General features: G+C 39.7%; 2 protein-coding genes across 7 annotated transcripts in view; both read right to left on the reverse strand.

Moving 5' to 3' along the window:
* The window catches only part of dock9b (dedicator of cytokinesis 9b), a 65,887-nt gene extending 63,092 nt beyond the window's left edge, over window positions 1–2,795 (reverse strand). For all 3 annotated transcript variants that reach the window (XM_053684092.1, XM_053684089.1, XM_053684088.1), the window contains exon 1: window positions 2,443–2,795. In XM_053684092.1, the coding sequence (XP_053540067.1) occupies window positions 2,443–2,559 (117 nt within the window). In that variant the 5' untranslated portion in view covers window positions 2,560–2,795. The remainder of the gene's footprint in view (window positions 1–2,442) is intronic.
* A 2,784-nt stretch (window positions 2,796–5,579) lies between these two features.
* On the reverse strand, window positions 5,580–25,501 carry bmpr2a (bone morphogenetic protein receptor, type II a (serine/threonine kinase)). 4 transcript variants are annotated; one of them, XM_017481728.3, is made up of 14 exons: window positions 23,685–24,512; window positions 23,044–23,134; window positions 19,414–19,593; window positions 18,467–18,652; window positions 18,038–18,145; window positions 17,837–17,928; window positions 16,822–17,049; window positions 15,304–15,418; window positions 13,567–13,727; window positions 12,185–12,332; window positions 11,955–12,091; window positions 11,382–11,551; window positions 9,515–10,683; window positions 5,580–9,400 (listed from the first exon to the last, which is right to left on the reverse strand). In XM_017481728.3, the coding sequence occupies exons 2-14, from the start codon at window positions 23,090–23,092 to the stop codon at window positions 9,129–9,131; spliced, it is 3,015 nt and encodes a 1,004-aa protein (XP_017337217.1). In that variant the 5' UTR covers window positions 23,093–23,134; window positions 23,685–24,512; the 3' UTR covers window positions 5,580–9,128. The 4 variants fall into 4 exon arrangements, with proteins under 4 accessions (XP_017337217.1, XP_017337216.1, XP_047015023.1 ...); XM_017481727.3 differs by lacking the exons at window positions 23,044–23,134; window positions 23,685–24,512 and adding an exon at window positions 24,600–25,501; XM_047159067.2 differs by lacking the exon at window positions 23,044–23,134 and having other exon boundaries at window positions 23,685–24,510.
* Window positions 25,502–26,440: the final 939 nt, after the last annotated feature.

Here is a 26,440-nt window from a genome sequence, read left to right on the forward strand (position 1 = left end):
TAAAAAATGTGTTTCAATCAAGCTTGTGTGTAGGGTTTTCTTTTTTCTTTCGGTTTAAAGATTGGAAGCTGGGAATCGAGGTGTGCAGGGACCCAAATCTGGGACAGCAGGACACGTCAAAATGTAATCCTTCAGGCAATCGTGGTGTCATTAATTAGACAGCTAGAGCTTTCTGATTGAACATCGGACTGATGAGGATCACACATGAGGATGGAACACGGCTCACGGCTGGAGGAATCTCGCGGAAATTTCCAAACATAAAAAGTAGACATTGCCGCATTCGTAAGACAAGATCAAACCTGCTGACCAAAAGAAACCTTTTCATAGAGGAGCAAAGCAAAGAAGTGGAGTGCAATCCTGATTTCAGTCCTCTTCTGAGTATTTAACTATAAACAATTTCCATTCAGAACAAAAACTTCCCCACTATTTATCTGGCAATCTGGCAGGAAAATTACAGCACTGATGAACAGACTTCAAAGATTCCACATCTCCATTTCCTGATCTCTGAGATGAAACTATTTCTCTGAGATGAAGTACAGGGATTCGTACAATTGCTTCAACAGAGGGTGGCTAAATGCTCCAGTTTCCATTTTTAACTGGTTCCAGCACACACAGACACACACACACACACACACACACACACACACACACAATCAACGTGGTCTCCAGTTACAAATTTTTGATCTGTGGTCAAAACCATTCTAAATTAAATCTGAATTGTGAATGGGTCGATAATAAAGCTTGAAAATACAAGTCACGCTAACAGAGACCAGGTGCAAAAACTTCTAATTAAACAAAGATAATCAGCAATCAGACACTTTTCTTGCTAAAAATCAGCGATAACATGCATTGTGCAAATGACTTCATGGTGTTTGGTGGCTGTTAAGAGTATCCTTGAATTTGAAAAAATATCCACTGATGTCTAAACCTCATTTAGATGCTAATTCTGATTATACAGATTTCAGTTACCTCTAAAATCAAATTTTTCCATTTAAAAACAACTTAAAAGAATGACGTTCTCCCTATTACCTGTGAAAAAGCCAATTGTTTTGCATTACTTAAGCTTTATGGCTTTACACATCCAAGATCCAGGAACCTGCATGCTAAACTAACCTAGCTAGCTGACATATTTTTTAATTCTGCTTAAGAAAACACTGAGAAAATGATGTAAATTGATACTAAGATACTGAAATCTCACTCAAGATCCTCTAAAGGTATATCATTCTGCTTACATCATCAATCAGCTGTCTTTCTATTGGGGGCTTTTTTAAACAAGCGTCATAGCAGCACTCACACTGAGACTTTTAATAAGCTGTCTTTGGCTGCAAAGGGATTAAATGACACATTCTAAGGCTCAGCACATGTCTCATTTAAGTCACCTAAGACTCAAAAGTGCATTAGGTAAGATTTTGGGGGGTGGGTGGTGGGGGGGGGGTTACTGTAAAGGTGAAATTGGGTGGAGTCGAATAAGATTTGAATGATTTTTTAAATAATTGAGCCCGCCCCCTTGTCCACCTATGTATGCAAAGCTCCGCCCCCAAAACTTATTGGTTCAACTAGAGTTAGCATGCTAACTAGAGTCTGCTGCTTTAAAGCAGAGTTACAGCTCTATAAACATGCGACTTCTCCTCATAATAATTTATGATGATGAGAATGGGCTTTGGGGGTGTGGCTATAAAATGACTGACAATAGGCCAATTCAAATACAAAAAATCACTGAGGGTCCAAAGGCAGATTTCCAAATTAGGTTTTTCCTGCTACCTAATAATACACTTGTTCTGAGGACAATGGCTTAAACCTTTTTTTTTCACTGTACATAATTTTCCACATTATTTGTACTAGTAAGAAATTAAAAATATTGACTCTATACACAGGGAAACCTGGAGTCTACCCCAGGGAGCATCAGGCACAAGGCAGGGTACACCCTGGACAGGGCACCAATCCATCACAGGGTACAATCACATACACATTCACTATGGACACTTTGGACATGCCACTCAGCCTACCATGCATGTCTTTGGACTGGGGGAGGAAACCCCCACAGCACAGGCAGAACATGCAAAGTCTGCCACAGTGGGAATCGAACCCCCGACCCTGGAGGTGTGAGGCAACCGGTCTTCAACATGACAGTATTTTAAACCTGAATGTTAAAAATGTTGAACACTGGAAGATTATTAATTATTATTATAATTATTTCATACATACTGTTTTAGCCACTTTTTAAAAAAAAAAAACTTCAATTCGGTCAATTCGTTTACTTTTTAAATAGAAGTGCTATTTAGACAGCGTCAATATGACGCAATTTGAAGTAAATGAAGTGAATCTAGCTGTGCGCGTGATATCTACAGTAAAATCATTAGTGCATGAAATGGTTAAAACACGTTTATTTGTCACAGCGTGTTAAAAAAAAACGAAAGAAAGAAAGGGGAAAAAAGTCCTTACCACGAGCACGGAGGTCCTCACGACCTCGGAAACGCTCTGGCGGAGCTCGGCGGCGGTACCCGGTTTACTCAGCCCGCGCGTGAACTTCCGCGTCTCCGGCTGGAGCGGCGACGCCATGCGCGTGCAGAACCACTGAGCTCACCCTGATCCTCAGCTGTCCTTCACGACAGCCACAACATCACTGGGAGGCGATTTCACTGCCCTAGTTTTCCCCTAGGGTGGCTAGGTGCGCGTGCGCGGGCGCGTGTTTGTTTTGAGAGCGACGCGCCGTGTTGGATAAAGATCCGCGCTCCCTGTGCGCTGTGACCGTCGCTTCTCCCAGGAGAGATTGTGACACACTCCTGCCTCACCCTGTGTGATGCATCTTCACTTGCACACCACATACGCCTCTCTGCACGATGCAGCATCCCTCGAACGGTGTACTAGTTTGTTTGACACACTTTTTTATATTGTAGTCAAACAGTACAGTGGTGGTTTTTTTCCCTTCTTCTCAATTCTGCATTAAAGGTGCAGTCTGTAATTTTAAAAGTAAGTCCTTTAATTAACCTGGATTAATCATATCACGTCGTTTAGAATAACACGATAAGGTCAAGAAATCAGATCAGAGTTTACTTCAGTACATTTACATTTACATTTATTCATTTAGCAGACGCTTTTATCCAACAAATTAGGAAATACAAGCAAAGCACTATATCAAGCAGAGAACAATGCAAGTAGGCTAGTACTACCATGCAAGATCTTTTATTGAGTTCTAGAGAAGCAAAGTGCACAGAGTAGAGGTGTAAGAGCTAGAGTAATTTTTGTTTGTTTGTTTGGTTGGTTGGTTTTTAGGATAATATGGGGTTGGTGTTTTAGGGGGTTGGTTAGGTGTCCATGGTAGAAGTAGGTCTTTAGTTGTTTTTTGAAGATGGTGACAGATTCTGTGGTCCAGATTGAGGTTGGACCTTCATTGCACCACTGAGGAACAGTTAGTGTGAAGGTTCTGGAAAGGGACCTTGAGCCACACTGAGTAGGAATTACTAAGTGTCGGTCGTTAACTGATCACAGATTGCGTGAAGGAACATAAACCTCAAGGAGAGTGTTGTGGTAGGGGGGTGCGTGAGCATCAAGGCCTTGAATTTGATACGGGCAGCTACAGGAAGCCAGTGGAGGGAGATGAAGAGGGGTGTGACATAGATTCTCTTGGGCTGGTTAATCTGATAACAGTCCATTCAGTGGCTCTGATTTCCTAAAGGTATGTGTGTAAAGACCTACAGCATACACATTTAGGGCTGTATTCAGAGTTGATTTAAGTGTGCTTAGAAACAAACTTAACTACAGACTTTAGCAATATTCAAATGTTACGCTTGTAGGCCGGAGTTTGGGTAAAGCAGAGGCGTGTCACAGAACTGAAAGTCAGTATTGTGAATCATTTTGGCTTGAGCGAGAAGCAGTATTAAGTCCAGTGACTCTGTCTGACATTTTGCCACAATGACGTTTACAGTACAGTAAAAATCTATGGAATGCCATCTCAGGCCAATATTAAAATTAACGTATCTAGAATTGACATTTTCTGAAGAAAATGTGAGTGGTGCTTGCCCGTGCAAAATTTTACGCCGGCATGTAGCTGTTTGTTTGTTCAAGCATAACTAATTTCACCCTTATCTGTAGCCGGTTGTATTTAACTCGAGTTTTTAATACAATATATTTGCATGCATGTCACATCATTAGAATACCTAGAACCTCAGAGATGTGAACTACATGCAGGACATTTGCATAATCTGAATGTGAAGCCCAGAAAATTTACTTAAGTAGTTGCTAAACCTGACTCTGAATACAAGTTTTCTCGCATAAATATTGACATAACTTTTCGATTACAGTCTTGATTTACTAATTATTATGTGAATATGAGGAAAACGCTTTCTCAAGACCAGCAGGTCTCATCTTGGTTATACAGTATATACAGTGCACTCCACTAATATTTAACTGTGGGCATGAGGTACTTTTCCATATGGCTACCTCTCTGTGTGTGCCAAAACCACCTCTGGTGTTTATTGCCAAGAAGTTCTATTTTGGTTTCATCTGACAATAGAAGCCAATCCCATTTGAAGTTCCAGTAGTGTCTGCACACTGAAGATGCTTGAGTTTGTTTTTGGATGAGAGGAAAGGCTTTTTTTCCTGAAACCCTTCCAAACAACTTGTGGTGATGTAGGTCACTTCGGATTGTAGTTTTGAAGACTTTCTGACCCCGAGACACTCCAGCTGTGATCCTTGGAGATTTTTTGGCCACTCGAACCATCCTCTTCACAGTGCGTTTAGACAGTATAGACACACATCCTCTTCTAGGTTGATTCATAACATTTCCAGTTGACTGGAACGTCTTAATTATTGCCCTAATGATGGAAATGGGCATTTTCAATGCTTGTGCTATTTTCTTATAGCCACTTGACATTTTGTGAAGCTCAACAACCTTTTGCCGCAAATCACAGCTATATTCCTTGGTCTTACCCAAAGGTATGAATGACTAAGGGAATTTGGCCTATGTGTTACCTCATATTTATACCAATAAATATGTCATGGTTGAACAGTGTCCTGTTTCTAGTCACCCAGGTGTACCAATCAAATATCAATAGGAATATACTTCAAATATAATTTTCTCATATGACTTCATAGGGGTGCCAATAATTGTTGCACACCTATATTTAACAATTTTATTAAATATAAACCTGTGTTGTCTTTGTAATTGTTTGATATCCATAAGCGCAGAAGGTTTTTGTGATTTTTTTCTTTAACAAAACGTCAAAAGGTTCAACAATAAAGACAACTTTTCACAGCCTTCTTTGCTCATATTTACAAGGGTGCCAATATTAGTGGAGGGCACTGTACATGTATATTTAAATATACTTTAGCTGCAGAAATTTGTGTAGAGATCTATGACGTCTGTAATAAATGAAATTTTGTAAAAAAAAATCAGTAGATCATAAAGTGAGTTACAGATGTTCAGACCTACATCTCAGCATACATTAGATGTGTATTGGCTTACAATCACCTCTGGACCTTTCTAATATGGCGTACACGTTGACATTATTCCAGAAGCTAGCAAGACTGGCTAATTTCATATACCTATGTTTTACAATGTGTGCAAACAGGAACAATGCGACTGCAAAGCATTATTTATTAAAATGCAGCAACGATACAGTTTTGCAATCTGATAGAAATCACAAATTCCAAAGGGTACACAGAGGTGGCATTTTCTTCACAGGCGTAAGGTGACCGATCAGACGACGGACTGGACCAACACTGAACACACACGTGACAGCAGAACATACAAAAAAAAATTATAATAAACCTACACACACATGGAAACAGAGGGCATCTCAAAGTCAAAGGTAATATTGTGCTCCTGAAAAAAAAAAGTGTTTAATCCATGCATTAGTCTGAAGAAGGAGAAAACGTCAGCAGTGTCCTTGAGGGTTTTAGTGACAGATGTGAGCTCAGAGCTGCTACAGGGCGTGTCTTTGTGCATAGAGATTGATTTGACCTTTGACCTATGGCATGTCCTGCTTTTTGTCCTTTAATGTGAACGTCCACATGTACACAAACACATATAGACATGCATAACGAAAATGATCCATACACATGGAATGACAATTATCCATACACTGGAAAGACAGAGAAACATATAATCCCCCCCCCCCCCCCCCCCCCAACTCACACACACACGCACGCACACATCTCAACAGTTCCATTATTATGCTATCCAAAGCAAACAAATGCAGCACATGGGTAAATGTCACAAAAATGTCCCCCTTTTTTTCTTGCTTAAGTCTTCAGTTTACTAAAAAGTTCTCTGTGTATTAAAACACATGCAAACTCAATAAAACAAAAAGAAAAATGTGCAAACTGATACAGTATACTAACAAGCTTTACGGAAATTTGTGTCTTTCACAAAATAGCATGTGCTGTCCGGTTTTGCGCGCTTGCCTTAACAAATATACGATTTGGAACGTTTTTACTTAAAAGTGCTAAATACAGGGCACGGTCGATGCAAAGAAATGAATTTATCACATGCAGTGTGATCTACTAAACCTGAAAATCACTTCCCAAACAGTGATTGGATGTGCAAATTAATACGCGTGAAGGGCAAGTAATAAAGTGGCAGAAGTTCATTTCCGGCAGATGAAGACAAAATCATAGGTTTATCAAGCTCCAGTATCTCAAAATGATTAAAAACTTTCTTAAAATGACAGCAAAAGTTAGTTTAATATCGAATATTCACCGTATGTTCCTATACCTCCTATGTCACCGTATGTTCCTATGCCGACAATATTTGAAACAGTTTTTTGACACATTACAATGAATTTACATTCTATTGGACAAGAAATTATATATACATGAGACAAGGGTTCGTTTCAGTTCCACTTTTCTGAGAGATCGGTACTCGTCACGGCTATCGGACTCAAAAACCTGATGCAAATATTGTTTTCTACCCCGTTTTCGCACGTGATGTAATTCACGCAATTAATCTTCAGAAATCATCCAAAAAACATCACAAATTGATGCTCGTTATTTTGCATGTTAGTAAATCAGAACCACAGTTTATCTTCATACCCGAGATGAGATAAATTTCTGATTAATTTCTAATAACTTGCAAAAGTCTGTGGATCTATGAAATTTTTTCCCCCCAAAATTTATATTTATTTTTAACTTATGTGACATTTTATTCAAAGGTATCCTGTTGTCACAGAATTTCTGTCTTGTAGTTTAAAATTTTGAATAAAGTAAGCTAACTTCAATGCTATGGAAACGCTATTGAAACAAGTTTTTTTTTAAGTTTTTTTTTTTAAGTTCAGTAAATTTGTAATCCTTTCCACCAAATATCGCACCACACATTTCCATTCTTATACAGTATGAATCATTTTGTCCATTTTCTTCACATCATGGAAATTTTCCAGCCCTAATAGTGTGGCAAAGCATGAACACTATTGGAGTGGATTGATAGAAAGTTTTCCCATCCACCTGATTTTTCATGGTGTGTCTAAACAGACACGAGTGGAAATTGTATTTTTTTTAAACAGTTAGACGCAGTATGGAGTGTAAAGTGAGGATTTATCTATACGTAGTGACGGCTGGTGGTGATATTAGACGAAAGATCAAATCTAATATCTGTCAATATCTCAACAGATCGAGCAATCTTGGGGGCATGTCAGTCTATATAAACACGTGACATGACTGACACTGATTGGCTACGTGAATCTACTGCCTGAGCTGGAAAGAAATCCGCCCTAGCCTCGCTTCACACTTCTTCATAACAGTGTGTGTTTTTCTTACGACCATTGGTGGTGCCGTTGCGCTCGGTTCCACAAATATACTAAATAATCCGCTTACGTTTTTGTAAAGAGCAAATAATCTGACGTAGATGTCAAAAATGAAACATTATATTGATGTCTTTATAGCTGTCAGAAAGGGCTTAGTAATGCTAGCACGTTTCCACAAGCTGTTCCTGATCAAAACTTCAATCTTACAGAAATCATGTGCACGCTATATCACGATATGCTCTTTTATATATTGATTACAACATTTAGAAAACATTAAAACAAGCTCTTGCGTGTCCATCATTTGTTTTGTTTAGGGACCGTAATCATGTTATGCTCGAAACAGAATCAAGATGTACGATTGTTAGGGCTGATTTATACTTCTGCAAAGATGCATGGACTGTATGTAAATATTTTTGTGTCAAGACACAAAAATGTGGATTGTGGAAAAGCAGAACTTATTGGTTGAGCAGGAAGGTGTATCTATTAACAATATAACATGAGAGCAAAAACTCAGACCCAAACCAGAATCAGAAGCAGTACAAAAACAAAATGGAGGATCACTGAATGGCCAATATCGTTAATGAATAGATCATAGAAGCCAAAGTGAAAAAAAAAACATACGTTGACCACAAAACCCTAGCATATGTCAGTGGATGAGTCGTCTAATTATTTTTCTCCAGGAAGAAAATGGCAACATAAAAGTCCAGTCCAGTGCTACGTACTAATAATAAGCAGCTCCTCCATTTTTACAGACACAAAAAGAACCCAAAGCCCCACCCACATGTTTTCTATTGGCTCCCAGACTCGTGAAGAGTCTTGTGATATATAGAAAATAATCGTTATCAGAAGCAAATGCACGTCTTTCTCGTCCCACGTTCCCTTCCACTGCTTTTTTGCTGGAGGGAATTTTTAGTTGAATATTTGAATATCAGGAAAAAAACAGAAAAGGATAATTTTCAGGTGTACATGTTCGTAAATGCTACAGCTGAACCGGAAATAACAGCACCTCTGTGGAGTGAAAAGTACTTCACCTCTCTCAGCTCTACACTCTCCACAGCAGTACATTCTGGAGTTTGTATATGCGACACTGGCCCCTAGTGTACATGTTTATATTACATGTAAATATAATGTCAGATGCAGAAGCGTAAATCAGCCCTCATGTTCAAGTGCAACACATAAAAAAACCTCCACATAAACACACGTCAGAGATATGAGATAAAACAGTAACACTGAACTGGCACACGGCTGTGCTTATTCGGAGATTTTTTTCCATAGTCCAAGTGCATCTATGGTTCTCCACTGGATACTAGCTTCATGTCCTGAAATGCCCCAGGATCATGCACGGAAAAAAGTGATGAGTCTAACTGAGTCTCTGAGGAAATCTGAGCTTTAAAAGGTGCAGTCGCTGGGGTCTGAGGTGAAGCCGGAGGTCACGCCTCCTCTGCCCTTCTGGTAAACCGCAGAGGCTGATTTGGCTCTGCTGGGACCAGCGTTGTGGTTCTGACCTCCAGGACACTTGTTGTTGTTCACTTCAGCATCCAGCGTGTCCGTGGTGATGACCCAAGTCGCCGGACGCCACTTTTTCAGAGCGTAGGGAGTCTTCACTCGTTTTTTAATCTTGTCTCCTGATTCCTCCTTCCCATCGTAGTCTGAGTGGCCTCCTGAAAGAAAGAGAGTGAGAAGGAGAATAGTTGCGTAAATTATGTCAGGTGAAAAGCAGTAAATATTTAAAAGAGATTTTTGCGTTTTAATTGTCGTCCGTAAGTCTTCCTCACCCAATAAGGGCAGCGTGGTGATGGACAGGTCCAGTGAGTTCGGTCTCACGGGTCTGCGTCCACGGTTCTGTCTGAGCAGCGCCTCCCCCTGAGTGAGTGCCATGGGCATGGGTTCGGGCATGGACATGGGCGGGGCATGGAGGACAGGTGGGCATGGAGGAGGCGGTGCAGGAAGTTCTGTTACAGATGATGAGGAAGTCTCTCCGACTGGTGCAGTGCTCTCGCCGGTCTCTCCTCCCTCTCCGGCTCCTCCCTCACTCTCTCCTTCTCCCTCGCCGTCTCCACTGTTGTTATTGCTGTTGTTGTTGTTGGTGTTGTTTTCCAGTTGCGTGTCTCTCCTCAGCAGAGGCTCCTGCTCGTCCGGACTGGTGGTCAGGATTCCGAAGCTCATCTCATCTGAGCTCTCACCGTCTTTACCCTGAGATTTAGTGGCGATCACAGTGCCCCCTGGTGGAACCTGCGTGGTTAAATTCGACATTATTGAGGAGACTGCGTTGTTGGCGACAACCTTAACTGGGCGTGGCTCAGGAGCGGATTTAGTTCTGGCCACGCCCACATCGGCTTTCTTCAGATTGCTTTTGCTCAGCTTGCCAAACTTCATCCTGAGAGATGAAGCCGCAGCAGGTTTAGAGTGCAGACTCAGACTGCTGGGTCTCTTCGGGACATTTTGCTGCTTGGGCAGGACAGATGTGGGCATGGCAACCTGTGACCCCGTGATGTCAGAAGTCATGTCGGCGACCGGGTAGAAGGGACTGTGTGAGCTTGCCGTTTCACCAGAGCTGAACTGTTTTTGCGAGTGCTCCATCAGGCTCTCGTCGGAGCTCTCGCGCAGGTTTCGCTGCACCTCACTCAGGTCCAGTTTAGGGGTCTCCAGGTCCTCCTGGGTGAGCTGGGCATGGGGGGGGTGGCCGCTACCCAAAACTGGGACAGGTATAGAGAGAGGGACGGGCGTAGCACCGTCAAGCCCTGATGTCCCAAATTGGGCCTGTTGACGCTCGTAGTTGATGCAGTTCCTGTTCTTCTCTGCAGCTCCTCCCATCAGCACAGGTTCTGTAGATGCAACACTGTGAGGAGGTTTAGCTCCGCCTTCTCTTTCCTCAACAGCAGCTGCAGACAAGGTTTCTGGGTAGGTGCTGGTCTTTGGTGCTTGATGTCCATGTGACAAGTTCCTGAGTTCAAAAAATATTTATGATCAATACATATGGAATCACTTTTACCAGAAGTATTAAATAAAATGTCAAGATCTACAAAATTTCAACATCTAAAGTAGATCAAATATAAAAAATAGCAAGAATTAAATATGTTGAAATCAAACTTAATTTAAAAAAAATGTACTTGCCTCATTATCTACTTCCGTTTCAGTAAATCGTTTATTGATCGATTTATTCAATCCATAAAGTGGGTTTTTTTTGCTTATAGAATATTTCATTGCTTCTGAATTCTTGTTTATTTCTTGTAGAATCTTGAAGAAACATCTGGAATATTTTAATGCTCCCAAATATATTTTTTCTCGTTTTGCTTAAGGAATCATTTATTGCTTCTGATTATTTTGTTTGCTTGTTTGTTTGTTTATTAAATATTTTAGTGCAGAATCTTTCTATGTTTTTTTATTTTTTTAAGCAGGCCACACCCACTCAGTGACTCAACATGGTCGACTGTTCTAGACTAAGCAGTTATATCCAACTGGATTCAGATGTTAAAGACGTGCTGCAGTCACATGATTGTGTCGCAAATCATAAGTTCTTTTTCTGAACAAAATAATTTGAGTGAATTATGATCCAAGTGTGAATTAATTAATTTATATATGTGTGAATTAGTCGCGATTGTACTTAGGTGATTTTGGTTATTATTATCCATTATAGATTACCTATGATTGTGCAGGGCTGTGCTAATGTTTACAGCAGGGCTTGTGGATTTTTCTCGTTCCCAGAGGATAAGCAGTTCAGCCAACCGCTCCTCCGCACACTGAGCCGTGAGCCGAGCCTCGGCGTCCTGATCCCAGCAGTCCTCCATCGTCTCCTTCAGAGAGCGCACGGCCTGTACACACACACACATACACACACACGGTTATAAACACCAGCGCAAAAGTCAAAAGTACTCTAAATATCATCCAAAACATTACATTACTCGGAAAAATCACGTAGATAGCAATTAACTTAAGGTCAATGTTTTTAGTAATGTGTGTGTGAGCTAATATTTTGGCACAGATGTATCTAATTTAACAACAGATTTTCACAGCAAGTATTATGAGTGTACTTGTATTTGAAGTACATTAAATTATTAAATTAATGTGTGTGTGTGTTGTGCCCTGCGATGGATTGGCACCCCATCCAGGGTGTACTCCGCCTTGTTCCCGATGCGCCCCGCGGCCATGTAGGATAAGTGGTATAGAAAATTGATGGATGGATGGATGGATGGATGTGTGTGTGTTTTTTTTTACCAGACTGTTCTCCTTCCAGGCTTCAGGAAATGTGGGTCTCTGTTTATGGCGGGACACCAGCACCTGCATTTCCTCTATGGTCGGATGATTTCCCGCCTCAGCCTGGAAGGCCAGCTGGAACGTGGGCACAGATTCGCCTGAAAGAGTAGGAGTAGGTCAGAGCAGATTTATGGATATGGAATGGTTACGACACACGATCTTATCATTAGCCGCTTTTAACAGAGCAGTACCTGGGAATAGATCAGCACAGCGCATGAAGCTTTCCCAGTACAGCAGACCAAGAGCATAAACATCCACTTGTTTTAGTGCAGCCTCGCAGTCTCGCAGATTCACAGCTCCCTCCAGCACCTCCGGAGACATATACCGCACAGTGCCCACCTAACAACACACACACACACACACACACACACACACACACACACACACACACACACACACACTATATTCATAAAAAGAAATCTCTCTTTTATATCTCCTCATATATCTTCTCAATAGAGAACCAATAGAGAACACTGAATCTAGCAGAATCACTGAATCAGGCTGAATCACTGAAATAATGAATCAAACTGAATCACTGAACGAAGCTAAATTCACTGATTTATGATGTATCATTGATCCAAGCCATGTACTACTCAAGCAAACTAAATCACTGAATCAATTTGACTCACTGACTCATGTTGTATCACTGAATCAAGCAGAATCACAGAATCGAGTTAAGCCACTGAAACAAACTGATTATTCAGTATGAATCACATTGAACTACTGAATCACTCGATCAACCCAAATCTCTGAATCAACCTGTATTAGTGTATCAAACTGAATGACAATCTGAATAAATGAATCAAACTGTATCATTGAATCAAGTTGACTCACTGAATCACGATGTATAACTAAAGCAGAATCACTGAATTAGGTTGAGGCAAAGAAACATCTGATGATACAGTATGAATCACATTGAACTACTGAATCACTCAATTAAACCAAATCAGTGAATCAACCTGTATTACTGAATCAATCTAAATAAATGCATCAAACTAAATTACCAAATCACTCAATCAAACAGAATCAATGATTCAAGCTGTATCACTGAATCAGTCAGAATTACTGAATGAAGCTGCATCTCTGAATCAATTTGAATAACTGGAACAATCTGAATAAGTAAATCAATCTGAATCACTTAATCAAACTGAATCACTGAATCAAGCTAACTTACTGAACTATGCCGAAACAAACTATATCATTGAATTCCTCCGAATCACTGAATCAAGCTGTTAACCAGAACCTAGCTGTTAACACCAAGGACCTAAAATAAAAGAAAGCATTATTTAAATGTAATTAATAAATAATAATAATAATAATAATAATAATAATAAAGGATGATTTAGGACCATATTTCCACCACAGCAAACTTTTCACCCGGAAGCATTTTCAGAACCCAGAAACCTTTTCAAGGACCACGAACCTATTCAGAAACGTTTTTGAAACTCATGCAACGTTTCAATAATTAAGAAATGTTTTCAGTGATACGGGAATGTTTTTAGGATTTTAGAAACCTTTCTGGAACCCAGGATCATTTTCAGTAACTCATCCAGGAAATGCGACTTGCGCTGACCTCACTGATGGCCGTGTTGTCCTCCTCCACATGACCTGACTGTCTCTTTCCCGTCAGAGCCATGGAGAGGCCAAAATCACTGATCACACAGCAGCCGTCTGGTTTCACCAACACGTTCCTGCTGTTCAGGTCTCTGTGGGAGACAGCAGGCTTGTACACGTCTGAAAGAGAAAACAGAGAAAGAACAAGAGAGAGAGAGAGAGAGAGAGAGAGAGAGAGAGAGAGAGAGAGAGAGAGAGAGATGAATATCAATGTTTCAGCTAAAGAACACCAGAGTACACTGCAGGATCTCTCTCTCTCTCTATCTGTATGTGTGTGTGTGTGTGTGTGTGTGTGGGTGGGGGGGGTATACTAGATCAGGGCCCAGGGGACTCAAGCCCAAGCTGCAGGGAGACCGCACTGACGGAAAGGAAAATCAACAAACGCTCTGTCGCTCTCTAATGGAGGAGAGAGGAAAGAGAGAATCACACACTCCCCTCGGCATCCCTCAGATTTATGTGCACACACGAGCACATAATATTACATTAAATATTCAATGTATTTCACTGTGACTTCTGAGATCTTAAAGACACCTGATGTGAGTAGAACCCGGAACTGTCAGAACCAATTTCATTGATCAAATAGTATTATTTTTATAATTCAAATAGGGATTTTCAGAGCTAGAGAACACATATCCTTTAGCAGTAGACAGGCAACATTTTCAGGAACTGAGAAATATTTTCAGAAACTAAGAAACGTCTTCAGGAACCAAGAAACATTTTCAGGATCCAAGAAACATCTTCAGGAACCAAGAAACTTTTTCATTAACTAAGAAACATCTTCAGGAACCAAGAAACATTTTCAGGATCCAAGAAACCTTTTCAAAAACTAAGAAACATTTTCAGGAACCAAGAAACATTTTCAGAAACTATTAAACATATTTAGGAACTAAGAAATATTTTCAGGAACCAACAAACCTTTTCAGGAACCAACAAATATTTTCAGGAGTCAACAAACATTCTTGGGAACCAACAAACATTTTCAGGAACCAAGAATCCATTTCAGGATCTAACAAAATTTTTCAAGAAGCAAGATAACTATTCAGGAACCAAGAAACCTCTATACAAACCAAGAAAACTCTTTTCAGAAAGCCAGTAACTTTTTCAGGAACCCAAACATCTTTTCAGTGACCAGGACACCTTTGAAGGAATCAAGAAACCCTTCCGTGAACCAAATAACCTTTTCAGACTCCCAGCAAACTTTTTACAAACCAAAAAAAATAAATTTAGGAACCAAAGAACATTTTCAGGATACCAGGAAGCTTATAATTATTTACAAATTTTACCATAGTCACGTATATGAGTATATTGAAACACACAACACACATGTCTTAAACTCTTTGTCTGAAGGGTTTTGAATGAATACATGTTAATTTTTTTCTAATTAAATCTATAACATTTTAGTAAATATTTTATAATTAAATATGAACAAACAAGTCACAGGAGACCATTTGGGATTCAACCTTAATGTATGTTATATATAAATATGGTAAACTAGGAATTGTTTACTGAATGCATCACCAACCCATCCCCATGGTGAAGCATGGTGGTGGTAGCATCATGTTGCGTGTTACCCTCTTTGTTATTATATTTTCTTAATAAATGTTCACCTTCAATGGTTTATGTGCCACAAAAGACACTGCGATTACTCCTTTCAAGTAATAAAAATTGGAACTTGATTTTTAAAGGACTAACTCACCTCCTCTCACCAGCTCCGTGTGAAGGTAAGCCAGTCCTCTGGTGACAGACATGACCAGACGGCAGCAGCTCAACCAGTCGACCATCCTCGTGCTCAGATACGTGCAGAGAGAACCCTGAGGAACACAGATACAGAGGAATAACACTGACCTGAATACAACACATGCAACACACAGAGAGACAGAGAGAGAGGGAGAGAAAGACACTCTCATCTGTTCACACCCTCTCCAGGTGACCTGAAAAGCCTTTCAGGAACCACCCTGATCATGGGATGTCATTGCTATGGCAACACAGTCGGCACTAAGCTGCAGTAAGTGTAGATTGATGGAGTGATGAGCCCAAAGTAGTGAATAATTAAAAACTTTGCAGCTCATACAGAATTATACCACTTCCATATTTGTGTGTGTGTGTCTGTTTAGAAATAGGTCAGGCACAGAGGAGACTGAGACTGCACACAAATTTGTTAGGTCATACATTATCTCAACAGGAAGAGAAAGTTGGGAAAGCAAGAATGAAAGAGAGATGATGAGTGAGAGACTGCAACATCGAGATATAGGAATAGAGAGACAGACATAGAGAGACAGAAAGAAACAGGGTTGGAGAAAAGAGTGAGCGAGAGAGCAAGAGAGAGAGAGAGACAGTGTTATAGAAAAAGAGAGATATATAGAGACAACGGTATATACAAAGACAGACAGAAAGAGAGAGACAGAAAAAGGGAAACTGAGAGAGAGAGAGACTGAAAGATCAACTGGGAGAGACAGATGAGAAATGGAGAAAAGACAGAGAAAAGAAAGAGTGAGACAGACAGACAGATGGAGAAAGCCACAGAGAGAGAGAGAGAGAGAGAGAGAGAGAGAGAGAGAGAGAGAGAGAGAGAGCAGAAAACAGAGAGGCTTTCAGATGTTCAATCTCAATCATAGGGATAAATATATAAATATATGAGCAGAAATCTGAACTCTTCCTCCTCAGGAAGTGGCTCAGTGGAAAAATCCGACATGACACCAGATCCCTCACATAGATTCTTCCAAATATAACCCAGCACAGATTTAATCTCATTTAGTGAGTCACTCATATAAAGGAAGCAAGCGAAAGCCAAGCAGAGAGATGGAAAGCAGCAACACTGAGGAAGTTCAGCTGATAACACTCTATCTACCTCTACACCAGGTTTTAATGAGATGATAAAATATCGTGTTGATAAATGTAAATCAGCAAAGCGCATTCTCCGTGCAGCTGATACACTGTACATTTAGCCACACACACAACACTCCATAAAAGGCAAAGCTGAAAATGACAAAATGGCAACAAAATGGTGAGCGAGCGCACCGTAAGAGCAGCGTGCGCTAAATCTGCATCCGAATATCTCATCATATTTCGATATTACATGATATAACATATCATATTCCTTGTGTTAAGTCTTCTGATAATGATTTTCCGAATAAATCTGCGCGATAAATGACGGCAAGGAGTTTAAAGTGTGAAAATATCCTTCCAAAGTCAGTGTGTTTTCAGAGATGCTCACATGCGGGTAGAAGTCCATGATCAGCAGGTACTCGGGCTGTCCGTCGGTTCCGACTCGCTCCTCCGTCTCCAAGAAGTGTGTGATGTTGTCGTGGTCCAGCAGGAGGCGGTAGATGGAGCGCTCATTAACAAACGGCTGCCGGTTGACGCTGGAGAACACTTTAACCGCCACAGAATGCTCGTCCAAGGAGCCACGGTACACCGCCCCGTACCGGCCACGCCCAATCAGCTGCAAGGAACAGACAATATCTCTTATCAGGTTCTTAAATAAGTGAAACGATACAGCGTACATTTGACTAGTTTATAGTTACATTTACTGTTCCACAAAACAACTGCGTTCCTCTTCTCATTTAAGGTTTTGATTCCCTCACTGGCCTCTCTCTGTTTTTTTTTTTATTTTAAAATAAGAAAGAATGCAAGAAATGGTAAAAAGCGTATACACTCCTCTGTCCTGAAAATTTTGACTGTTACAAAGCGCTGACACTGGAGACTCCTTCTATAAAAGTTAAATAATGTCTCCTTACAGAAAACCTTACCAGATCAATGATTACACACGTTTTTTAAATCTGTTTATTCAGAGCATCCGTCATGAATGTCATGTTGCTATAGAAACGACCATGTATTCATTTACAGCTGTGCTACGGTCAGAGCTGGTGTTATATCAAATTAATCAACAGCTTCTGAGCAATCAGAATCCAGAATTCGAAAGAATTTCGCTACAGTGTGAATTGTATTGAAAGATGCCTGGATTTTAATTCATTAAGAAAACCTTGCCAGGGAATTATAATTTTACACGATGTTCTTCTTCTTCGAGTTTATTGGCAGAGTGGTAAAGCAGCTGTAGAAGTGTGACATCATGGATTTGGAAAGAAATTAGATTACTGACTGCCTCAGTGTAAACTGGGAGTTTTCCGAAGATCACTTTACTTAAGTGCACATAAATGCGTTGATTAAATTATTCCCAAAATCCATCAGAGCAGATGGAAGGAAACGCCGCTAGCGTGAGACGAGCTCACCTCCAGGAGCTTGAGATTGTCCAGGTCCAGCGATGGAGGAGAGAAAGCTGCCTCCAACATGTTCAGGTTATGGAGACTCTGTTTACCACGTCCTGTATCGTCCACACACACACACACACACATGGATAGACACAAAATTGTAATGTGTACACTAAATGTTTTAGAGTTATGCTGAGTGCTCTTATCGCTATGGCCACTCACCTCTCAGTACACGGAGGCAAAAAAAGACCAGCACAATCAGGACAGCTACCATGGAGACAGTTGCCAAGGCAATCAAGATGGCCTCCTCTCGGTAGAGATGGCGAGTGGCTGGTCAGAGAGAAATGGAGGAAGTAAGAAAACGAGAAGGATTGACCTTCATCTCTGGAATATCGAGAATAATGTGTGTGTGTGTGTGTATGAGGTTGACTGAGCACGATGTCCTACACACGCACACATCTCCAGAGTTTCAGCATGTAATGTAAAAAACCTTTTGCCACCCTTTCCTCAAATATAAAGCATGATATTTCAAATCGCATGATATTTCTTCTTCATGTTGATGAAATGTTATTCAGAGGATAAAGCACTTTATCTTGAACCCCCGCACACACACACACACACACACAGACACACACACACACACATACTCACGCTCACGGACTGGTGGTGTGAGGGTGGATCTGGGTGGGGGAAAGTCCTCGGTGAAGTTCAGGTTGCACATGTCTTTGCTACAACAGCAGAAACGGTAGGTGCCATTTTGGTTTTGGGAGGTTGGTTCCGTCACCTGGCAACGGTCGTCATGGCAGATCCGCTGGCTACCCTGGAACCCCCAGCAACCTGCATAAAAATAAAAATAAAAAAGCAGTGTAAAATTATGAATTAAACATATTAACTAATGCATAATATTTACAATTATGCTATAATTAAAAATATATTTTTAAATATATTGTTATGTGTCTATGTGATATGGTGTTTACATAAAAAACATATGTAAAGTTAGTTATGACTCAATATATGACATATTTATAAAAATAAAAAAAATCTAATAAATAAGATATAAAAAAAATAATTGAACAATAAAATGGATATCGAGGAGACCATCTCAAGTTCCCAAGTAAGAATTCAGATTTGAGGGAGTGTTTTCATTGTTTTTTCATAGTCAGAAGTCAGGAATTACAAGTTATGGCCTCTAGTCAAATGTAGCAATCGTCACAGAGATGGGCGAGTCTTCACGGTGTACGCATGCTCGTCACGCTACTGCACACACCTCATTTTAATACAAACTGTTTGTTTTGACCTTTATTTTCGCTGTTTGTTTAGTCATTAGTACTGTAGGTCACATGACCATGACATGATATAATGCAGGCTGTACCTGCGCTAGGAAGCAGTAGCTTACCTAAATATCCCCAGAAGCATCACTTCACTGATACACCATTTTTACTGTTCTGTGATTTAATTCGAATTGGTTTTTGGTTTGGTTTCAGTGGAAGAGAGAGCACTTCCTGAGGTGTCTTTATACTGAAGAGAAATCTCTTTTCCAATGAAATTCATACAAACATTTCAGTTCAGATGGGATATATATGCTCTGTAGCTTGTACCTTGTTTGACCAGATGCACGCCATTCTGCTTTTTCTCCCACAATCCATAGCACCGCCAACCCTGGCTACAGCGAATGGTGTTGTTTTCCAGGAAGACACGCCCTTCTCCTCCTCCATCAATGCGCTTGGACAAATCCTGCTGCTCCGCATACGCACACTCCCTCTCCTCACTCTGAGCGGCTACGGAGGAAGAAGGCAAACACAGATTCTCGATTCTCATAAAAATGTCTCTTTCATTTTTATTAATAACTCACACTGAGGTCGAGCCTCATTTACAACTAACGGGCAAAAAACAGCCGAGGCGATAAATGAAATTCTAAAAGAAAGAGGCAAAATAAACATAACGGAATCAGAAAATGTCAAAGACAAACAATGATTTGTACTGTTCTGGGAAAATAATCAACAACAGGGTGGGTGTGGTGAAGTGGATTCACTATTACCTTCCTGGAGTTTATTATTTTCCAGTCTCAAAATGTTTTATTCCTTTTATATGAATGACAAATCATCATTTAAAAAAAAATCCATTTATAGTTACATTTAATGCTGTGAAAGGATTCAACAGCTGCATTGTATATTAAACTAGGTATGAGCATAGTTTTCGTCTAGTGTGTTATTATTCTCTCTCTCGCTCTCTCTCTCTCTCAAGGCTGAAGCTGAATAGCTGCTGGGTTTCAGCGTAGGAGAATGTAAACACTGATAATGGCTCAACCTTGCCCTCTTATACACACACACACACACACACACACACACACACACACACACACACACACACACACACACACCAAACCACCATGACTCACACACACAAATATTCAGCCCAGAATATATAAACAACAAAACAGCACATTAAAATAGTCTGAATATGCAATTATTAAAGATAATCAGAAAATTTTAAAAAGAATAACAGTAATTTCTAATAATAATAATAATAATAATAATAATAATAATAATAATAATAATAATAATAATGCCTGAAAATTACCATAATGGCTTCTAAACCTTTAAATGATTATCTTCATTAAAAACAGGAAGATTTAACACTGTACAATGTATGAAGATGAATGAATCAACCTTCTGACCAATCAGATTTAAGAATAGGTACTTACCACACTAACAGGATCGCAACCTTTCCTGAAATTAATCGGAACACTTTAACCATGTCAACACACACTGTCATGTCTATAACTAGCTATGAGGACACTAGACAAGGAAATAGACGATGTATTGATGGTAAGATCTCTTTGTTTTTTAATATGAATAAATGAAATGCTCTGTACAAAATAGAGACATGTCCTCAATGTTGACGACACTTAATTTCAATAAGTTGACAAAATATTTCTTTGTACAAGTGCTATCAATGTTCACGGAGGGATCCTGGACCACCAGGGGACCCCATGATTTGTAAAATAGATATGTGGGGAAAAAACATTAGCAGGGGTGGGCAATCTTATCCGGACAGGGCCGGTGTGGTGCAGGTTTTCATTCCAACCAAGCAGAAGCCAAACCTGAATCTATTGAAAGCCAAGATCAACTGATTAAACAGGTGGAATCAGGTGTGCCTCCCGCTTGGTTGGAGTGAAAACCTGCACCCACACTGGCCCTTTACGGATAAGACTGCCCTCATAAAGTAACTAACAGCTCTAACTGTGATGAGTAATGTGTATTTTCCTCCTCAAGACTGTGAACTGTAGAGTCAGTGTTACAGATTTAACAAGCGAATGTGTCTGTATGTTGATTGATCTAAAACTAATAGTTCTATATACTTGCATATATAAAGGCAATTTTGTTTATGCTGTGAGCAGCCATGTTGATTTTTCATCATGTGCTGAACTCGGGGTTGAGGAGGCCATCCTGACTTTCCTAGTTCAGAGGGAGTTTTATTGGGATTTTTTTGTTCCAAAAATACAAGTTTCAGTCAAACTCAGCGTTATATCACTTACAGGATGAATTATCTTAGATAACGAAATAACCCCTTAGCAGTTCTAAGATCCCGAGGTGATTCTTGATCCCGAGATCCCGAGATTCATATCGGGTTTTTTTTGTTTGTTTTTTTACACCTTTACATCACGCCAAGATTGCGAAATTGTGTTTCCAGCAAACATTAAAAACATGATACCATGATACTCAATAATCATTTAGCTTTATTATAGCCTATACATGCTTCTGCTATCTTATTCGTAGTCTTGTATCAACCGTCACAGATTTGTAGCTATTTCCTTACTGATTGTACATATATTAGTTAAATCTTTTCAATAGATATCTAAATTAGTTTTTTTTTCTATTGTTGCTGTTATTATTATTATTATTATTATTATTATTATTATTATTATATGATGTATTAATAGTATTCCAGTAAAGCTGAATTTAAATCATGGTTCAACACGACTGCAAATTTAATGAGGCATGCTGCTGAAATGAGTGATTAATGATTAATTATTTATGCTCTTCCTGTATTTCACACTGCAATAGAGCAAAGGAACTTCAAGCCAACTCGCTAATCTGTCCATCCATCCATACTTTCATCCATCTGCTGCGCTCGGCCGAGCTACAGCACATCCAAACTCAGAGAAAACATTGTGTATGCGTGTGTGTGTGTGTCTGTGTGTGTCTCTGTGTGTGTATGAAAGAGAGAGTGGTTTCATCTTCACGATGAAGCTGGAAAGATAAAAGCTTTGTGACTCATGACTTCATATGAGGTAGAACTGACGTTTCTATGGTAACAAACATTTTACAAGTGTGCGAAGATTTGTGCGATGAACAGAGTCTGTGGTCCTTCATGACAACACACACACACACACACCCACACACACACACACACACACAGATTAACTGTTACTGAAGAAAACTGCATTGTAAATCAGAGGCGAGCCAGGAGGCACGATTCAACATTCAGAACAGGAGTTTTCTATCATTTTTCCCACCTTTATCTCAAAGACACTCAATACATACAGGACTGCCTGGTGTTTTTAAAGTCTTCTGTCTCCCGCAGATCTGGGTGCAAAATTATTAGCACCACATCTTCCCAGGAACTAAACATTTTAGGCCGATAAAAAAAGGAGCCGTCAAATATCAGTCTCACAAGAAGCCAGTTTCTTAAAACATGTGGTCATAATGGACTTCATATCGAGGCTACAGCCAGTTACGGTTGTTGCTTGAAAGACAGCATGATTCATCGGAGTGATAACCATCCTAAATATCATAAGGATTCAGCCCCTGCTGAATTCTTAAACAACTTTGTGCCAAATCTGTCACAGCACTGTTCCAAAAAAGCACTAATGTGTCATTAGATTAATGGCAAACAATTTAGATTAATAACTTTTACACCACAGCAATGGCATGTACAAACATATCCTTTGGTTTCTGATCACATAAGCTGCAAAGAGGTTTCTAGTGAAACAATAAAAGCCATTTTTATTACCTTTTGCGCAATAATTTCACTGCACAAGTCAATCCAGTGGCTGATCAGACATACACAAATGGTATTTTAAAAGCTGAGGCGAACCAGCCAGGAGGCATTGTTTAAGTTTCAAGAAGTACCTTTTTCAGTAATCCCATTGCAACTGTTATAAGCAATCAATCGTCAATCCAACATTTGATTAGGTGTTGACTGATCTAACCAATTGTGGGTACCTGTTAGTATGTGGAAGAGGACAGATTTCACTTCCGAGTGTGTCAGCATGAACAGCAGGTAGAAAAGATGCAGTTGCCTGCCTTCATGTGTCTGGAAGGACACACGTGTTAGCCTTCTGCTTTCTTGTTTGATAGCTGTCACTTGATAGTGGGTGAAAAATCCCAGAAAAAAAACTGACAACTGTTTTATTAATCTAAGCAGATTGTGAGTAAACAAATAATTTTTCTACGTATGCATACTTCAGAGATCGCTCTTTTGCAAACCAACAAATTACATTTCAGATGGTGTGATACAAATTCTAAATAATAGCATTCAAATTCAAATTTTTGCATTTAAAGTAGAATTTCTGATTCTACCACAATAAAAACAAACCTACTTCATTTGAAAGCTACTTGAACAAACCGATGAAATTCTATACAACCAAAAAAAGTGGTGACTCAAAAGACAGGCAAATGCTGTGACCTGTCTGACCTGTATTGTTCCTCTAAGTCGGCCATTTAAAAATTTTTTTTTTTTTTACATACACCTAATATCGTTATCATATCGAAAACCATACTGATGTATTAGGCGAGTATGGAAGCTGAACTTAGACACAATAAGCACACTGCAGCACCAAATAAAGACCTCTTGCTCTGCTTACCGTGCAGATCTCCAACTATTTCCGTCACGTCTCTCTCACACACACACACACACACACACACACACACACACACACACACATTTCATTCCCTTCCTGTCCACAAGGGAGGTCAGTGCTGAGACTATTTGCATGGCGAACAATGCCAGGCTTTCCAGCACCTCCCTCTGGAAGTACTGTGCGTGTGTGTGTGTGGGTGTGTGTGTGTTTGTGTGATTGTGATGTGTGCGTGGTGGGTGTGGGAAAAGCAGGTCCTCTTATTTTCTGTACAGTAACATCCTTTCACATCAGAACTCACAAACACACAGCTTATACGGTTAAAAAGTGACATTGCAGAGAATAAGAGCTGAACGACACGACAATGTGATGTCATAATATCGACATTAATTATGAAACCACAATTCGTTTTTGTAAGATAATATCATAGTTTTATACCTCTGACCAAGTTTTATAGCTTTGTTAATTCTTATGAGAAGCATTTTATATATTTTTTGATGTAATGTATCAGTAGTAATATTGTGTACTTCCTGTTTGACTTTTCCATCTTTTTTATTCATGTTAAATTACTATTGTATGCACTGAGTATCATCAAACTCATAGTTATGTTTTAACAATATTTAATACTGCTTTGTCAGAAGACCTGAAGTAGGCTTATATCATGACAAATATTTTCCTTTTTTTCAATATTGCAATTTCACACCCATACTGAGAAAAATTTTTATAAACAGAGTTGTGTGTCTCTTATTATTATCATTATTATTATTATTACTATTAACTTTATTATTATCATTATTATTATATTATCACTATTATTATTGGACATTGCCGGTTGAATATTTATGATATTGTTATGTTATTATTAGCTTTTTATTACACGTTTTTATTTCATACAGGAACTATTCAAGAACAAGGACTTACCAGTAACAGGACTGAGCAGAACCAAAGCAAAAAGGCCCACATGGAGGACTGTCATGTCTCCTGACCGTTTTTTATCCATCTTCATAGAATAAAAAATATATATTTAAAAAAAAATCAGGATGTTTAAATTCTCTCACAGTAAACACTGAAGTTTCGGGAACATGTTCAGAATGTTTCATGGATTTATTTCTTTTCTTAAACCCACTTCATTGTGAATAATATGAGCTATTATTGATTAATTATTAAGGTTAAGATAAAGTGGTGGTCAAGTTTAAATAACGGCCCAGTGATGCAGACTGGTTTTGTGAGTCAAGAAAAAAAGAAAAAGAAGAAGGAAAAAAGAGATCACATGTAGGTGTAATTCTTTCACGCAAATCGATGCAAAAACACAACTTTGCCGTCTGCATTTGTTCCCGATAAATGATTTCGACACACAGTGTAAGACGTGAAAGTATCCGCAAAGCCGGAATCATCTGGAAATGATTTCCACAATCCAGGATCCTCCTTCTTCATCGCATCGCATTTAAAAAAAAATAAAATAAAATAAAATAAAATAAAACAATAATAATTGTAATAATAATAATGACTCCGATTAAAAAGAAACAGCTGGGAAAAAAGGATCCGGTCCGGCAGACACGGGTCTGTGCTTCATCCTGGCCGCAATCCGCCCGTTTTCATCCTCATGTTGGAGATTTAAAGCGTTAAGGCGCTGCATGGCTGCTCTGCGCTCATCATGTCGTCGGTCACGTCGGAAAAGCAGGAGAGCAGAGGAAAGAGCTGAGCTGAGTGCTGTCGGGAGATCCGGAGTCCAGACGGCGGCTGGAAACGCCTCGATCATCCCGTAGAGTCTCCAGAGAGCCGATTGTTCACGCTATGCTATTACAGTACGCAGACTGTAGTGACAGCCCTGCAGTGGCGCCGTCTACCGGCACAGTCCTGACATTACCACAAACAACTGAGCTCCGACTTGTAAATCAGGGGCTGTCCAATCTTCTTCACAAACAGCCTGATGTGACAGCAGGCTGTCATCCCAGCCAAATTGGAAACGCACTTGATAATTGATTGGAGACTGATTAAACAGGTGGAATCAAGTGTGACTTGATTGAAGATTGAAGACATTTGTTTTAAGGACTAAAAGGTTATGGGTGCGTCTCAATCAGCTCCCTAGGTGGTGAATCAGTAGGCTATATTGTGTACACGAGTTCGGGCACTGTACACTACACACCGGGACACTGACTATAAGTTTACATGGACAGCAGTAATTGAATTATTGACCTTATTCTGAATAAGACAATATTGTGATTAAGGTGTTTACATGAGTTGCTTGTAGAATATTCCTTTCATGTCCCTGTTTTACATGTTATAGAACATAGATTGATTAGCGGCACACGTCATTACGTCCCCACGCTACACCGTCCGACGTTCCCTCCAGAATTTCACGTATTAACATACAGTTCGTCTTCGTTATGGTACCGTATACAGTTTCGGCCGTTAAGAAAGCTGCAAGTGCAGTTAATTATTTGTCATGCTATACATGCAAGTAGACGACTGCTTGAAGCCATGGGCTGCGTCCCAAACCGCGTACTTACCTACTATATAGTATACAGAAATACGTGTATTTCGCCTACTATATAGGAGGTAAGTACGCGGTTTCGGACACAGTTGTGCTCTCTCCTTTGCCGTCAAACGGGTGAGCAGTGCCATATGTGTACGTGTCCTGTCACAAAATGCAGTGAAAACTCTCACACGACGTTAATAGTGTGATTAAGATGTGTACATGTCTGTAATTCATGTCGATAATGCGACTAAAACAGGAGTACTCCACATGTCTTAATTCGTTT

This window comes from Ictalurus punctatus, chromosome 12 (genome assembly GCF_001660625.3).
Source record: "Ictalurus punctatus breed USDA103 chromosome 12, Coco_2.0, whole genome shotgun sequence".
In the NCBI taxonomy this organism is placed as follows: domain Eukaryota; kingdom Metazoa; phylum Chordata; class Actinopteri; order Siluriformes; family Ictaluridae; genus Ictalurus; species Ictalurus punctatus.

What these genes read in the sequence shown, in the direction of transcription:
- bmpr2a (XM_017481727.3), bottom strand. Translation starts at nt 24,684, where the DNA reads ATGAAGATGGATAAAAAACGGTCAGGAGACATGACAGTCCTCCATGTG. An exon ending in TTGCCTCCGTGTACTGAGAG is followed by an intron (nt 17,929 to 18,037) that starts GTGAGTGGCCAT and finishes TGGACGATACAG; the next exon opens with GACGTGGTAAACAGAGTCTC. An exon ending in CTGTGCTGATCTATTCCCAG is followed by an intron (nt 12,092 to 12,184) that starts GTACTGCTCTGT and finishes CTACTCTTTCAG; the next exon opens with GCGAATCTGTGCCCACGTTC.